General features: G+C 43.3%; 1 protein-coding gene across 1 annotated transcript in view; it reads right to left on the bottom strand.

Annotated features, from left to right (window-relative positions):
• MYBBP1A (MYB binding protein 1a) overlaps positions 1 to 16,480 on the bottom strand; it is an 85,292-nt gene that overhangs the window by 47,160 nt on the left and 21,652 nt on the right. The window contains exons 7-12 of the mRNA XM_073615043.1: positions 14,074 to 14,241; positions 12,097 to 12,214; positions 10,728 to 11,017; positions 10,481 to 10,591; positions 10,185 to 10,310; positions 7,902 to 8,108 (exon numbers count right to left, since the gene is read on the bottom strand). Of these exons, the coding sequence (XP_073471144.1) occupies positions 7,902 to 8,108; positions 10,185 to 10,310; positions 10,481 to 10,591; positions 10,728 to 11,017; positions 12,097 to 12,214; positions 14,074 to 14,241 (1,020 nt within the window). The remainder of the gene's footprint in view (positions 1 to 7,901; positions 8,109 to 10,184; positions 10,311 to 10,480; positions 10,592 to 10,727; positions 11,018 to 12,096; positions 12,215 to 14,073; positions 14,242 to 16,480) is intronic.

The following is a 16,480-nucleotide window of genomic DNA, read 5'->3' as shown; positions in this document are numbered from 1 at the left end:
CTGGTAGAATGAGCTTTCACCCTAAAGGGCGGAGCTTTACATTTCCGATCATAGGCCTGAATGACCAATTGAGGGACCCAATTGGCAATGGAAGCTGCCTGCCCCTTCTTGTGTCCTTTTGGTAAAACAAAAAAGGAGTCTGATCCTCGGATCTCCGCAGATCTAGACAAATAAACCTTGACTGCCAGGACAACGTCCAAAGAATGCAGTCGTCTCTCTTCCACCGAACGATGCTGAGAGAAAAAAGAAGGCAAAATAATGTCCCGATTTAAATGAAAGGTCGACATCACTTTTGGCAGAAAGGATGGAACAGTTCGTAACACGAACCTGTCATGGTCGAGGATCAAGTACGGTTCCCTGCACGAAAGGGCCGCCAACTTCGACACCCTTCTGGCCGAGGTGATAGCCATCAGGAAGGCTAGCTTGCGTGACAGCAAGTCTAATGGAATTTCCTCGATAGGTTCAAATGGTTGTTTCTGTAACACAGACAGCACCAAGTTCAAGTCATAGGTGTCCAAATGGGGGGGGGGGTGGGGGAGCAAGCGAGTTGCCCCATGCATAAAGGTTCGGACCAGTGAATGGGAGGCTAAGGCTAAAGGCCTTTGGAAAAATACTGATAGGGCCAAAATTTGACTTCTGATTGGCTTTGAGTACAATTTGATTTCCACAGCTGACTGCAGAAAAGAGAAGTCTCCCAAACATATATTTCCGAGGATGACATTTTTTGGCTTCACACCAAGCAATACAAGTCTTCCAGACCTTATGATAGATCTTCCTAGTGACAGCTTTTCTAGCATTCACTAGGGTAGACACCACTGGTCCGAGATGCCACAGTCCTGCAACACCCTGGCTTCAATAGCCATGCCGTCAAATTTAAAGACTGTAAATTGGGACGGAATATAGGACCTTGAGACAGTAGATCGAGGCGCCGTGGAAGGGTCCATGGCCCATCTATTGTCAGTCTAACAATCTCCAGGAACCAGGGCCTTCTGGGCCAGGCTGGTGCCACCAGAATGACTGGAACTCCCTCTCTCTGAATCCTGCGCAACAAATGTGGAAGGAGAGGGATCGGAGGTTAAGCATAAACCAGGGAGTACTGGCTCCATGGAACCACCAGAGCATCTGCTCTGATTGCCAGAGGATCTCTTGTTCGGGACACAAACTTCTGTAGCTTGTTGAACCTGGATGCCAGTAGGTCGACCTCTGGCCCTCCCAATTGGAAAATTTCCTGGAACACCCCTGGGTGTAGGGACCATTCCCCGGGCAGATCTGCTGGCGGCTGAGATAATCTGCCTTCCAGTTCTCTACTCCCGGGATATGGACTATCGATATAATCATGTCCCTCTGCCCAGGCTAGTATGTGGTTCACCTCCTTCAAAGCTGAAAGAGTCCTGGTACCTCCTTGGTGGTTTATATAGGCCACTGCAGTGGCATTGTCGGACTGAACCCTGATAGGGCAGTCCTGAAGCTCCACCGTCCATGACCGTAGGGGCCAGACGTACTGCCTGTAATTCCAGGACATTGATGGGCAGGATCTGTTGTGTCCTTGACCATTTCCCTTGAGCCATGAGCCCCTCTACGATCGCTCCCCAGCCTGAGAGACAGGCATCTGTAGTCAGTACTCTCCAAGTTACCGGAAGGATCTTCCCTTTTGCAGGTTCTGATCCTGCAACCACTAGTTTAGGCTTAAGCATGGCCGAGGAGATTGGATAATCCAGGGCTTGTCCTCTCCTGTTATAAGCCAACAAGATGTCTTGTTGTAGAGGCCTGGAATGGAACTGGGCATAGGGCACCGCCTCAAAAGGAGGATACCATCCTTTCTAGAAGAGTCATACAGAGCCGAATGGAGGGTTGTCTGGTGCCCCTTATCTGACACACCTGATCCTTCAGGGCACAGATGCTTGTGGGTGGCAAGAATACTCTTGCTTGGACCGTATCTAGGATCAGACCTAAATTTTTTAGACTTTGAGCTGGTCTCAAGGTTGACTTTTTGGTATTTATGATCCAGCCTAAAGTTTTCCAAATACTGCACTGTGCATGTTATGCTCTGTTCTAGAGCCTGTAGTGAGTGATCTCTGAGCACAAGGTCATCAAGATAAACAAGCACCAGGATCTCTTGGGCCCTTAAAAGACCCAATACTGGTGCTAGGACCTTTGTGAACACCTGGGGATGTGTAGCAAGCCCAAAGGGTAAAGCCACAAACTGAAAATTACGTTCCTCTACTGCAAATCGCAGGAACCTCTGATGAGGCTGAAGGATGGGTACATGTAAGTACGCGTCTTTTATATTGATGGAGGCTAGAAAGTCTCCCATCTGCAGTGAGGCTACTACTGAGCAGACAGACTCAATCTGAAAGGACTGGATCAGCAGATACTGGTTCAGGGATATTAGGTCCGAAATGGGCCTTGTGTCCCCGTTTGGTTTTTGAACTGTAAATAGGTTTGAGTGAGGGCTGTGGGCAGTTCAACCTTAGTGATAAAGGGTGAAGCAGCAGCTTTGACTGAGGAGAAAAAAAAAAAAAACATAGTTAGACTTACCGGTAACTCCTTTTCCAGTAGTCTTCCAGGACAGCCCTTGAGAGATGGAGTCCCTCCCACTGCCACAGAAAACACATTACCACAGTTCAAAAGGCGGTCCCTCGGGTCCCTGGTCAGTCATTTACCAAGAACCGAAGGATGGAACTGAAAAACATAACAGGTAATAACATTAATTCACCAACATAATTCAAGGGTGGGATCGTGCTGTCCTGGGAGACTACTGGAAAAGGAGTTACCGGTAAGTCCAATTCCAGTTTTTCCCAGTCGTCTTCCAGGACAGCCCTTGAGAGGATCCCCAAGTACTCACCAGATGGGGGGGGGGGGGGGTTGGACACCAGGGCTTGGAGGACTTTCCTCTCAAAAGCCTGATCCTGACTGGACATTAAGTCTAGTCGATAATGCCTTGTAAAGGTGGAGAAGCTTGACCATGTGGCCGATTTACATATTTGCTCTGGGGTGGCACCAGCTCTTTCTGGCCAGGATGCCGAGAGTGCCCTTGGTGGAGTGGGCTTTAACACCCCCAGGAGGATCTCTATTTATTGTTCTATAACCTTCTGCAATAGCTAGCCTGATCCACCTAGCTATAGTTACCTTAGAAGCTTTTTATCCCTTACGTTGTCCAGAAAAAAAAAAAGACAAAAAGTGAATCTGCAATTCTAAATGGTTTGGTTGCCTCTAGGTACTCTGATATACCGCCTCAAATCTAGTAAATGAAATTGCTTCTCTTTTTCGTTTGAGGCGTTCTGACAGAATGAAGGGAGGACAATATCTTGTGACTTATGAAATTTAGATGCCACCTTTGGCAAGAACCCAGGGTCTGTCTTTAGGATGACTTTCTTCAAAAATCTGAAGGAAGGGCTCTCCAATGGAAAGAGCTTGAATCTCACTGACCCTACAGGCTGAAGTGATTGCCACGAGGAGCACTGCCTTAAATGTAATCAGTCTTAGAGAGGCCTCCGAGAGGTTCAAACAGTGTCCCCAAAAAGGTCCTGAGGACGATCGATAGGTTGGAGTTATGTTAACTCTGACCGGTTTGTGTCTGGCGATTGCCTTACAGAACCTAGTAATAAGGGGATCTACCTGTAATCATTTCTCTAGGTACAAACTTAAGGCAGCTAGCCATCTGAACTTTAATAGTACTAAGAGTTAATCCCTTCTTGGAGAAACTGTAGGATATTTGTTGTATCCTTGTTTACCTCACCCCGGCCATCCAACTAGATGTTAAACTTCCTCCAAACTTTTCTATAAACAGCTTGGGTGCTTCGGTTTCCAGCTCTGTAGTAAGGTCTGAACATCTGTTAGGCCTTTGCTCCTCAGAATTTCTTCCTCAGTAACCACGCTGAAAGCTTTACCATGGCTACTTGCGGACGTAAGAGAGGTCCCTGTGGCAGGAGATTTTGACAGGAGATTTTGTCTGCAGGGAAGCCTAAGAGGAGGCTGGTCTGTCAACTTTAGCAAAGTTGTGAACCAAGGCCTCTTGGGCCAAAATGGTGCCACTAGGATTAAACACGTTTCTTCTGCTAGAAAGTTTGCTAGAACTCTCGGGATGAGGTGGCGGTGGAAACGCACAGGCCAAGTTGAAGGTCCAGGGGTTCTGTAAGGAGTCTACCGCCAAGGGTTGATCTCCTGAGCATAGCGAGCAGAAACTGGGAACTTTTGCATTCTCTTTGTTTGCAAATAGGTCCACTTCTGTTTTTCCCCAGTGAGTTGCTATGTGGATGAAAACTTCCGGGTGCAGAGACCACTCTTGATTCAAAACTAGTTGTCGACTCAAGAAGTCTGCAGTGCTGTTCTGCTCCCCCTTCAGGTGTATTGCAGAGATGGATTCTAGATTGGATTCTGCCCACTGAAATATGTGCTTGGCTACCAACATTAGCCGAGGACTTCTGGTGCCTCCCTGCTCGTTTATATAGGCTACTGCCGTCATATTGTCTGAGCGGACTTGTAGATTGTGTCCTGAAACGCTAGTAGGGCTCTGAGGATAGCTGTTAGTTCCTTCCAATTGGAAGATAATTGTTTCTCCTCTGGCGTCCACCTGCCCTGGGCCCAGCATGAGTTAAGATGGGCTCCCTAACTGCTTGCATCCGTGGTCAGTGTGGATGTGATAAGCAAGCCCCAGAGTACCCCTTTGTTTAAAATTTCCGTGTCCTTCCACCACCAGAGGGAACGTTTTACTTTGGTGGGGATCGATACGTATTCTTCCAGATCTTTGTCCTTTAACCGTTCTAACAAAAACCTCCGAAGGGCTCTTTGGTGGAACCTGGCCCATTGTACGGCCGGAATTGCTGCTGTCATAAGTCCTGACGCTGACATCACCTCCCTCACTGTACATTTGGAGCTGGTTTGAAGAAAAGACATCCTCTGCTTCAGATTAAATGTCTTTTCTTCCGGCAAGACTATCCTTTGATCTATGGACAGGATCTTGTAGCCCAAATACAGAATATTCTGTATTCCCACAGGGACCCTGATGTCACTGGGGTTTAGGGTTCTGGATTTGGGCGGTTAAAAAGTATACCCCCTTTTCCTTTCCCTTTTTTGCCCTGTCCAGTGCTCCTTCTCTGTTTTTGAGGGTACTTTTGAAGGACGACAAAACTTCCTTTTAAAAGTTTCTTTTTAGTGGGGAAAGTTTTCTTTTTATCCGCAATTCTAAGATGGTATCTAATTCAGGGCCAAAGACTAAGTCTCCAGTAAAGGGGACACTGCACAGGCGTGTCTTGGACACCGTGTCTCCCCCCCCAAGTTTTCAACCAGACTAACCTTCTGGCTGTAACTGAAAGTGCCACAGTCTTAGCCTCAACTTTAAACGGAATCAGATGAAGCATCAGAAATGAAACTTGTCGCCTTGAAAAGCAAAGGTAAAGTTTTTAAGAGCTCCCCTCTAGGAGTGCCTGCCTCTAGGTGTTCTTGTAGTTGTGACAACCAGAACTCAAGATTTCTAGCTACACAAGAAGTGGCTAGAGCTGGCTTCAGGCCTGCCGTGCCCTCTTTAAGACTACTTCTGTTTTCCTGTCCATTGAGTCCTTTAAATGTCCCATATCCTTGAAGGCAAGGTCAGACTGTTTCGACACTTTGGACAGTGGGGCATCTAGTTTTGGATTTTTATTCCAGACCGCCTCTGGGTTGTCGTCAAAGAGGAATCTTCTTTTTAGAGAATTTGGAAAGAAAGCTTTCTTATCCGGCTCGGCCCACTCCTTACGGACAAGGTCAGAAAGTATGCTATGTATAGGGTCTTACATATGTATAGGGAATACTTTCACCTTGTTTTTCCCCGAGGGCATCATACATCTTATGTCTGGACAACTGAACTTCTTCCTCATCAATTCCCAACGTATCATAAATAGCGATCAACAGCTCGTCCACTTCCTCAAGGGACAGCTTGTATTTTGTGGCTTTGTTAGCTACAGCCTGATCCTCATCCCGGTCTGAGTCAGAAGATTCAAGCCTAACTAACGAGGGGCTATGCTCCCTGACTCTACGGGGCTCCCAGGAGCTGGATGTTGTAGGGCCTAGTGAAGGGGGAATCGCAGCTGCACTACAGGTGGAAGCAGACGTGTTTACATCTGCGATTCACTCCCTGAGAGATTTAAAGGTTGACGCCATCTCATCTTTAAAGGAGCTAAGGAATTTAGCCAAAGGAGAGTCTGCCTCTGATTTTAGTAAGCCTGCAATACACTGCCTGCATAAGGCTTCGTTAGGATAACTCAGGATAACTTGTTCCCACAGTTAGGGCACTTTTTGCGGCCTGACTTGTCTTCCCTTGGCTATAAATAAAAATAGATGATCTTAGCATCAAACCTTTACCCTCTTTAAACACCTGTGCTGCAACCACCACTACTGCACATTTCCGGGACAGTGAGGTATCCACCACCCTAGTCCCAGCCCTACAACTACCAACATGTAAAAATCACAGTACAGGGCTTGCCCAGCAGCCTACCTGGGTTTGGCTAGTGCCTGCATCTGCCAGAGTGTCCTGGGGATTCGCCTCCATGGTCCCCCCTTCCTGCTCCGGATCCCGCCACTAATCTGGTATTCTGGACACTGGTCGGGATTAGTAGGCCCAGCCTGGGCTTTTCCCCTCATCCTTGCGCCCAGGAGACCCGGAACCGGAAGTCTCGGCACACAGCAATGATGTGGTTCCGCCGGAAATGGCGCAAACGGCGTCACCAGCCCCCACTGCGATCGCAGCAAGGAGCTGAGATGGACGAATCCACCTGCACAGCTCCTGGGGGGAACTTGCGTCACCCTGCCACTGGCACACCTCGGGACTGGAAGGGGGGGGGGGGGTAACGGGTCTGCTCCTGTTGTGCTGGACGGTACCCGAGCCCAAAGAAAAAACGGTAAGACTTCACTGGAGCCGACGGATAGGACCCAGTCCCCGTGTCTCCACTCCCTTAAGGCAGCCCCTGAGAGATGAAGTCCCTCTCCTGGTTCCTCAGCAACATGTTCCTCCGACAGAGGAAACACAAATGACTGACCAGGGACCTGAGGGACCGCCTTTTGAACTGTAGCAATGTGTTTCCTGTGGCGATGGGAGGGACTCCATCTCTCAAGGGCTGTCCTGGAAGACAACTTGGGAAAAAGCAGATAACCGGCTTCTGGTTACTTCCGTGATCAGCTGTCACGTGGTAAATGGGCCGCTGTGATTGGTCCTTTACCCTTGTTCTGTGATCAGCCGAGTCCAAAGGACTCGGCTGATCACAGAGCTTGGCGTGCAAGCAGCGCGATCACGGGAGGTGGTCTATTGACGCCCTCCCGGCACTAGAAGCCTGCACTGTAGCCGTCATTCGGCTATAGCGTGGGCGGAAAGTGGTTAATTTGCAGGGATTTTCGCTCACTTACTGTTTGTTTATGGGACAGGAAGTGAAATCTATGCAATGGGACACAGATGGCATAAAAAAAAAAAAAATTGTGACAGGGGTTATTATAACCCTTCCTTGCTCTATCTAAAAAGAAGAAAAAAAATAAGTTTTGCCTATAGTTCTACTTTAATGCCTGGATAACATTCTGCTTATTGTACTGAGGAAAAGTTGGTAAAATAAAAACAAACAAACAGTCTGTTCTATATCTAGTTGGAATTTTTTCTTCCATAAAATTTGCAGTCTACATTTATATCTTACAACGATCATGTCATGTAGAGTTTAGATCAGTTTAGCATGTATTTCTAAGCCATTTGCAAAACCAAACTCTGAATACAAAAAAACAAGAGTAAATAAATAAGCAGACATACCAAACTGTTATAAATTTGGATGAAAGCAAGCCTTAATTGTAAAAATAAACAATTACATAAGCTAGCCTGTTTTTCCATTTTTCCCTTCAATAGTACCAATACTTTAATAACAGAATCAACCAGTTACAGAGCTTACCGATCCCAAGCTTCCCTCTCCTCTTTGCTGAATGGTTTAACCGCTTTAACAACTTTCTCACGTGACAGCAGCAAATTAGCATAGCGCACCATGCAATTAATCCAAAGGCTCCCATCTGCGGTAACTCCAACCACATGTCTCTCCTTTATAGTGTTATCTGCAGAACTTTCTCCAAGGGCAGGCATGTTGTTCAGATTAAGCAGCAAGCTGAAATTCAATCATTCACAAATGCATTAATTTTTCTACCTTCTTTGAATACAACTTAAAAGTCTGTCAACCCATTAATCAATGGCGAAAAACTATTTTAATTGTGTTTGCCTTTTATTTATTATTATAAAGGATGAGAAGTACAATCATAGAGCACACATTCTATTACTACAGCCTTAATAGGAACAAAGTAAAATTATTAACCATACTGGGTGTCCCCTTACTTTCCTCCCCCCTATATAAAAAAAATAATAAAAAAATGGAAACTTGCTACAATACCAAACCTTTTTGAAATATTACATTTTAATCAACAAAGTGAAAATCTCTGCATTTACAGACAAATGCTGCATGTGAGGCATTTTATTTAGGCCCTGCTCACACATACTGCTGTGACCTACATTGTACTGCACTGGAAGAATACAGGTCACCACAATTGTTTTCTGAGTGTCCTGTTCACACAATGCTGGCTCATGTGCAGTGCAGTAATGTCCAGTGCGACGTACATCAACGTAACATAAGTCTATTGAGAAAAATAAGCCTTTCATTATTTTGCCCCTTTCAAGAACCCATATGGCAGACAACCTAGAGGGGGAAGTAGAGAGTGTGCAGTGTAAAGCTGACTAATGAGGTGTCTCAATGGCAGGGTGTATAAAAATAGATAATAAAAAAAAAAAAAAAAAAAAGTGTAAATCCTGTTATAAGCATAAGCAATGGATGAACCAGATAGTGCCATTTGGCTTGCCCCAACCTCTTCATCCACTTTCTTAATATAGCTAGCGCTGTCACAATTATTGTGGCTGTTATGCTAGACATCCAGTTTGCCAATGCCACTCCAAAAACAAAAATGTGTTCATTTCTCTCCACCTGTTTCTTCCCTCACTGTCTCATTCTCTCAACCCACAAACAGGAAAAAGATGTGATGGTTGAGTAAACAACCTGCAAAAACACACATAAAAATGTTTGTCAATGGAAGGCAATGTCAATCTTTTTTTAGCATTTTCATGCATTTTAATGGATGTCTATGAGTGAATAGGACCTTCAAGTGGGCAGTCACAGCCCCCCTAATACTTACCTGAGCCCAATCTTCCTCCAGCGTATGGCAGGAGAAACTCGGATCTCCGGGGATGCTCCCTCCTCATTGGCTGAGCCAATGACTCCCGCTGCTGTAAATCACAGCCAGTGAAACAATGAGGAGAGAGGGGCATGCCAAGCCGCGGCTGTGTGTGTGAATGGACACGCAGAGGAGCGAGCCTGCCTGGGTGCCCCCACTGCAAGCTGCTTACTCTGGGGGCACTCAGCGGGGTACCCAAAAAGAGGATTGGGGCTGCTCTGTGCAAAAGCTTTGCACAGAGCAGGTAAGTGTGACATGTTTATTATTTTAATGTAAATAAATCTGAAGCTTTAATATCGGTTTGTCAAAGGGATTCGTTTTTTTCTTTATTGTGCTATAAAATATTTTTTTCCAGTAGACATTTTTGGAACACGCTCTACCTTCTAAGGTTAAACACCAAATTTAAAAGGAAGCTAAAGGAAAGGCAGTGCTCCTCCCCTTAAGGGTTATAATCTACTGCAAAGACAGAAAGAACTAAAAGTGGTAAAACAAGAGAAGAAAAAATAAATCTGCAATTGCAGAAAATGACAACAAATGGGTGGAATCTGTGTCCCCACCAGAGAAAAGTAGTTAGCAGTGAGTAAAAAAAAAAATAATAATCCCCCCACCCTGAAGAATAAACTGGAGGGATACAGCAAACTTTTGGGGATGATCAAACACAGTCCAAAAAAAAAAAAAAGGTGGTGGGGGGGGGGGGGTTGAGATTACTGGACTAAAAAGAGAATATAAAGGTCTCCAACCTCCTAGGACAACAAGATGAAAGCTGATCCCTCACTGTTTGTGCAGAGGAATATAGCCCATTGGAAAAAGCAATAACTACCACTTTTGTGACCAAACTTTGAGGTGCATGACCTTAACCTCCAAAGGTCTGCCGTGTCCCCCAGTGAACATGTCGGAAAAAGTTGCAATCCAAGTGAATACAAATAGCTTTACTCTGCAAAGCCAAAATAAATTTCAATATCAACCTGAAAAATGCTTCAGCAATGTGTGCACGTATTTGGTCATTCAGGGGTACTGATGGGTGTATCTCTGTTTCCGGAATGTCAGACGCAGATTTCTTTGCTTCAAAAAATGCGTGGAATAAAATAAACCTACAAATTTAATGCACAAGGAATTTTGTTAGCAGGATTCTAGTACAGTGAAACATTTAAACTTGCAGTTTAGCTATCAGGAAATTATTACAAAGAACGAAAAAAAAAAAAAAAAAAAAGAGGAAGAAGAAGGATTTGTCACTTGTAGTGGCAACAAACCAACATCTTACCGCGCAATATCCATAACTTGATCCTCATCTCGCTTTACTTGGGTATTGTCAATGATACTTGTAAGCCGAGGAATAATCCATTTTCTCAGGCGTAATACCACATTGTCAGTTCTTTAAAAAAATATACGAAAACATGACAAATGGATGGTCATGGTGTTTCCCATACATCGATATAAAAATATAACATTGTGACCAGTTGGTTCTGCTTCACAATGTGCACAAACATACACATCAATCCTTAACTCACGTCATCTTTTGCTCCTGTTTCTCCTTCTGACGCCTGGTACTAAAATCTTGGCAGGAATCAAGATCTGGACTAAGGAACATGTTCTTCAACCAATTTATGTATTTTTGCAAAGCAGATGGCTTTAAATGCCTAACCACTTTCCATGTGCTGGGAACCACTGGGTATCCTTGGTTTGTAAGCGATGAGAATCCAATAAGAACTTTAAGTTGCTTTTCTGCATCTTCACAGTTTTCCAAAAAGGCATCTACATAGGTGTTCATCTCAGGGGCAAACTTAAACCGGTCTATAGGCTATATAAAACAAATATATATAGTACAAACATTAAACATGTCAACTTGACTGCAATTATAACAACTACCATAATATCTGTAGAACTATTAGCAGGCCTGTAAATATACCACAAGTTGGCAGCCACATATTCACATATAAAAAAGAAACCATGCTACAATGCTGACCCTTCAAAAACAAATGACTAATGCATTTTGAATATTCATTTGTAAGAAAAAAAAAAAAAATCATTGAGTATTTTTGTTTTCTAAAACAATGTTTCCAGGCACTATGCACATTTTTCGCTTTACTGAATGAACCCATAGGTGTTTTTATTAGGCAATTTAGCTGTATGCTAATTGCCTATAGTCATCTGACTAAGAGCCTGTTTCAAAAGATATGCCAAGCCAAAAAAGACCAACTAGTAAAGTACAGGCCTAGCAAGCAATAAAGTGACCATACAAGACTTAACACAAGTGGTTCCCAACCTCAGTCTTCAAGTGTCCCCAACAGGTCCCATTTTCAAGATGTCCTTCACCCTGCACAAGTGCTTTAATCAATCAATGTCAATGGCTTGGTATTTTGGCCTGTTGGCCTACTTGAGAAATGAGGTTTGGGGGGGGTGCACTGCAGAGATGAATATGCTTACCAAACTTCATCAGCCCTTTGGGCTGTGCAACATCTGACATGTTCCTCAAAAGCCCCCTTGTCCCAAACAAGGCCCAGTAATTATAGCCTACTGAATGAAATTTTGATAAATTGGCTACATGGACGGGTAGCATAGGACCACCACTGTTTACTTAACTAACATCAATTGCAGACTAGGGTCTGTGCCACTAGTACAGAGGGCGCAAAAATGCAGAGTCAACTAAGGCAGGCAATATAGTATTCGATTAGGGAGTAAAGTGGTGTTTGACTATGGTTTTACCAAGTGTCCTACTTCCTAAAAGCTTTGACCTATGTTCATTTGTAAAAGAATTCAATATCTAAAATATTTACCATGGACGGTCTTCTATCCTTCAGACAAGGGTAATAATGATGCTACAAAATTAAAACAATACGAGAAAATTCAAGTCAGCCAGAGTTGTCAAAAGGCCCTTACCTGAGTTGAGACACAGTGATTTCCATAATGTACCATGACTTCACTTCTAAGAACAAGCTGCAATTGGCTTTTATCTAATAGAGGTAAAGAAGCACCCAGGAGCCTATAACACAAGTAACTGAAAAAGAAAAAAAAAAAAAAAGTTTTAAAAATGAAACAACTTTGACAAACCAAAACAAGCAGTGTGTTTAACCACTTAAGGACTGAGCCTCTTTCTGAGATTTGGTGTTTACAAGTTAAAGGGGTTGTAAACCCTTGTGTTTTTTCACCTTAATGCATCCTATGCATTAAGGTGAAAAAACTTCTGTCAGTGACCGGCCCCCCAGCCCCCTTCCCCCTCCCCCCGTTTTGCTTACCTGAGCCCTGTATGCCTCGGCGGAGATGCGCTGTCCCTCTCTGCACGGGGTCCCGGCTCTTGATTGGCTAGATTGATCGCACTGCAGTAATTGGCTCCCGCTGCTGTCAATCAAATCAGGGCGGGGCCGAGACGAATCCGGCATTCGTGTCTATGGACGCAAATGCTGGACTCAGGAGTGCGCCCGCAAGGTAACCCCCTGGGACAGCGCTTCTCCCAGTGGGTTATCTGATGCAGGGGAGGAGCCGCGAGGGCCGCAGGGAGACCCCAGAAGACGAGGATCGGGGCCACTCTGTGCAAAACAAGCTGCACAGTGGAGGTATGACATTTTTATTTTTTTAATAACAGACACAAGCCTTTACAAAATCACTTTAAAACGTTTTTTTGCTAGAAAATTACTTAGAAAAAAAAAAAATTATATAATATATATAAAATGTTTGGGGGTTCTAACACCCTAGAGAATAAAATGGCGGTCGTTTCAATACTTTGTCACACCGTATTTGCACAACAGTCTTACAAGCGCACTCTTTTTAAAAAAAATACACACTTTTTTTTAATTAAAAAAATAAGACAACAGTAAAGTTAGCCCAATTTTTTTTTTATATTGTGAAAGATGATTTTACACCAAGTAAATTGATACCCAACATGTCACGCTTCAAAATTGCACCCGCTCGTGGAATGGCGACAAACTTTTACCCTTAAAAATCTCCATAGGCAAGGTTTAAAAAAATTCTACAGGTTGCATGTTTTGAGTTACAGAGGAGGTCTAGGGCTAGAATTATTGCTCTCACTCGCGGCGATACCTCATGTGTGGTCTGAACACCATTTTTATATGCGGGCACTACTCACGTATGCGTTCGCTTTTGCACGCGAGCTCGGTGCGCGTTTAATAAAAAAAAAATAATAAAAATTGGCTTATTTAACTTTTTTTTTTTTTTTTTTAATGAACAGTGTAAAAATAAAAGTGTCACTTTTATTCTTTTATTCCTATTACAAGGAATGTAAACATCCCTTGTAATAGAAAAAAGCATGACAGGACCTCTTAAATATATGAGATCTGGGGTCAAAAAGACCTCAGATCTTATATTTACACTAAAATGCAATAATAAAAAAAAAATGTCATCTGAAATAATAATTAAAAAAAAAGTCCCTTTAAGAGTTATGGGTGGAAGTGATGTTTTGACGTCGCTTCCGCCCTGCAATGATATGGAGACGGGCGGGGGCCATCTTCCCCTCACTCGACTCCATACCACATAGGGAGAAGAACTCAACGGCTTACGGTAAGCGGCGGAGGGCACCGGAGCGTGGCGGGGGGCTCGTCTCCTGCCGCGGATAAAAGAGATCTTGCGGGGAATCCGCCGCAGAGACCATTTTTATCTGAAAGCAGATCGCCCACTGAAGCTGCTGCCATAACGATATTCCTCTTCAAAGTAGCGACCTAAAATGACGGTGGGCGGACCGTAAGTGGTTAAAATTAAGTGCGGTTACCATCAAGAAACATTACTATATTTAAAGTTGATTAGGAGTTGTATATTTGGTCTTGCAAGGTAAGAAAATGCAAGATGTCCATTTGTCAAAAAATGTCAATAAGTTAATCAGGCGTAAGAAACACAAACACTTACATGCATGGTCCAAACTGTTCCTGCATCAGACCATTCTCCACAACCTCTTTCCAAAACAATTCAAAAGCCTCCTCCTTTAGAGAGATTTTCACCAGGTCCAGAGCTACTGCTGGAAGACACCTCTCCTTTTTCACAGACTTGGCAGCCATTTTTAACAGATCCAACAACCTTGACAAAAATTTAAAAGAATAAGCATTTTCCATCTGTATTACAAATAAAACCCAATTCTTACATTGACTCAATGTCTCAACTAGAATGTCACTTTTCAAGCTTTACTGGAGACAAGAAGATAAGAATAGTGAACAGCACATAAAAGTATTCTGTTGTATGAGGTTTTTGTGCATATTTCTACATTTTTGCAACCAACTAGGTATTGTCACACTTTCTCTACTGAACATGAAGAAAAAAACTAAAATGTTGATACAGAGGTGGTAAAAGCAATAATCCCGCTTGGAAACACCGGTGTATAAAAGAACTTGAAAACAGTGAGGGTACAGCACAGGTTTTTATATATTTTAATAGATCTCTATCTTCTAGATAGATTTATGGGGGGCCAGAGGCCTCATGCACACTGGACACTTTTGCAAATGCTTCTAGGGGCATCAGACATGTTTTTTCCCCTGCTTGTTAGCCTATGTGTCCATGCAAACAAACTTAGCGGGGTCAAGCGCCAGGTGCAGGAAAAAAAGAAAAAAAAAAAAAAAGCTGTCAGTGCGTCCAAGAGCAGCAACGTTTTGGCAGAAAAACGCTTGATACAGTCAAGCCAAATCTGACACATTCCAAAATTATTGGCATCGTCTCAAAATTGTAAGAAAAAAAAAACTGCATTCCAAGTCTGTGATGCTCCTGTAATTTGTAATTAAAAACTTACCTGTATCTATTAACAGGTGCCGACAATACAGAAATCACACCGGCAACCAGTTAAAATTGTGAAAAATTGACTCAACCTTTCTGTTGTGTGTCTGTATGTGGTACAAGGAGCAAGAAGAAGAGAAAGAGCAGCAAAGAATTGTCTGAGGATTTGAAAACAAAAAAAATGTGGAAAAGCATGGACAATCTTAAAAGGTTAAAAGTCCATCTTAATGTTCCTGTGTCCACTGTTCGCAACATTGTCAAGAAGTTTACAGCCCATGGCACTGTATCTAATCTTCCTGGGCGTGGATGAAAGAGAAAAATTGTTCAAAGATTGCAACAAAGGGATTGTTCGATTGGTGAATTAAGAACCACGATCAGCTTCAGGGTACAACCGTCAGCTCACACTATACGTCGCCATCTGAATGAAAAGGGACGCTATGGTAGGAGACCCTGGAGGATGCCACTGCTTACACAGAAACATAAAAAAGCCAGATTGGAGTTTGCCAAAAGTTAACTGAAGAAGCAAAATTCCTTTTGTGAGAATGTGCTGTGGACAGAGGAAACAAAAGTACAGCTTTTTGGTAAAGCCCATCATTCTGTTTTCAGAAAAAGAAATGAGGCCCTTAAAGAACAGAATACAGTCCCTACAGTCACACATAGTGAAGGTTAACTGATGTTTTGGGGTTGCTTTGCTACTTCAGGCACTGGATGTCTTGACCGTGTGCCTGGCATGATTAAATCTGAAGACTACCAAAAGAATTCTGGGGTGCAATGTAGGTCCCAGTATCAGAAAGATGGGTCTCCATCAGAAGTCATGGGTCATACAGCAGGATAATGACCCAAAGCACAAGTCAAAAAAGACCCAGAAATGGTTTAATAAAGCACTGGAGAGTACTGAACTGGACAGCAATGAGTTCAGATCTAAATCCCATAGAGCACCTGTGGACAAATCTCGAAACAGTAGTTGGGAAAAAGGAACCCTTCCAATCTGAGAAACCTGGAGGCATTGGCGAAAGAAGAGTGGTCCAAAATTCCACTTGAGAGGTGTAAAAAACTAAATTGATGGTTAGAGGAAGCAATTGATTTCAGTTATTTTTTCCAAGGGGTGTCCTACCAAATATTAAATTGAGGGTGCCAATTTTGTCCAGTCCATTTTTGGAGTTTTGCGAATGTGTCAGATTTGGCTTTTTGTTTCTCCACTTTTTTGTCATATCAATACAAACAAAAGAAATAAACATGAGAATGCCTAAATATTTGTAATTTCAACCATTTTCTGGGCAAAGTGGTGCATTATCGGACAGAAATGCAGGGTGCCAATATTTTGGCCAGGACTGTACTTGTTAATGCTAACACTAGGCACATTCAGCTGTTGAGCATTAATTCATTTCAATGGCCAGAATAATAGGGTTTTTAAAGCAGCTTAAAACAAGTAAAAATTCGCGCTGAACTGAAAAAAGCAAGCGGCCAGCAAAGTTCGTAGATAACAAACAAAAAGTCACATGCATAAAAATTATTGCGGCGCTGAAAAGTTCAAAATGAAATTGAAGAGTGG

The sequence above is a fragment of the Aquarana catesbeiana genome, linkage group LG02 (genome assembly GCF_042186555.1).
Source record: "Aquarana catesbeiana isolate 2022-GZ linkage group LG02, ASM4218655v1, whole genome shotgun sequence".
Classification (NCBI taxonomy): Eukaryota; Metazoa; Chordata; class Amphibia; order Anura; family Ranidae; genus Aquarana; species Aquarana catesbeiana.
Note: the sequence above shows the minus strand (reverse complement) of the source record. Positions and strands in the feature narration are given on the sequence as shown.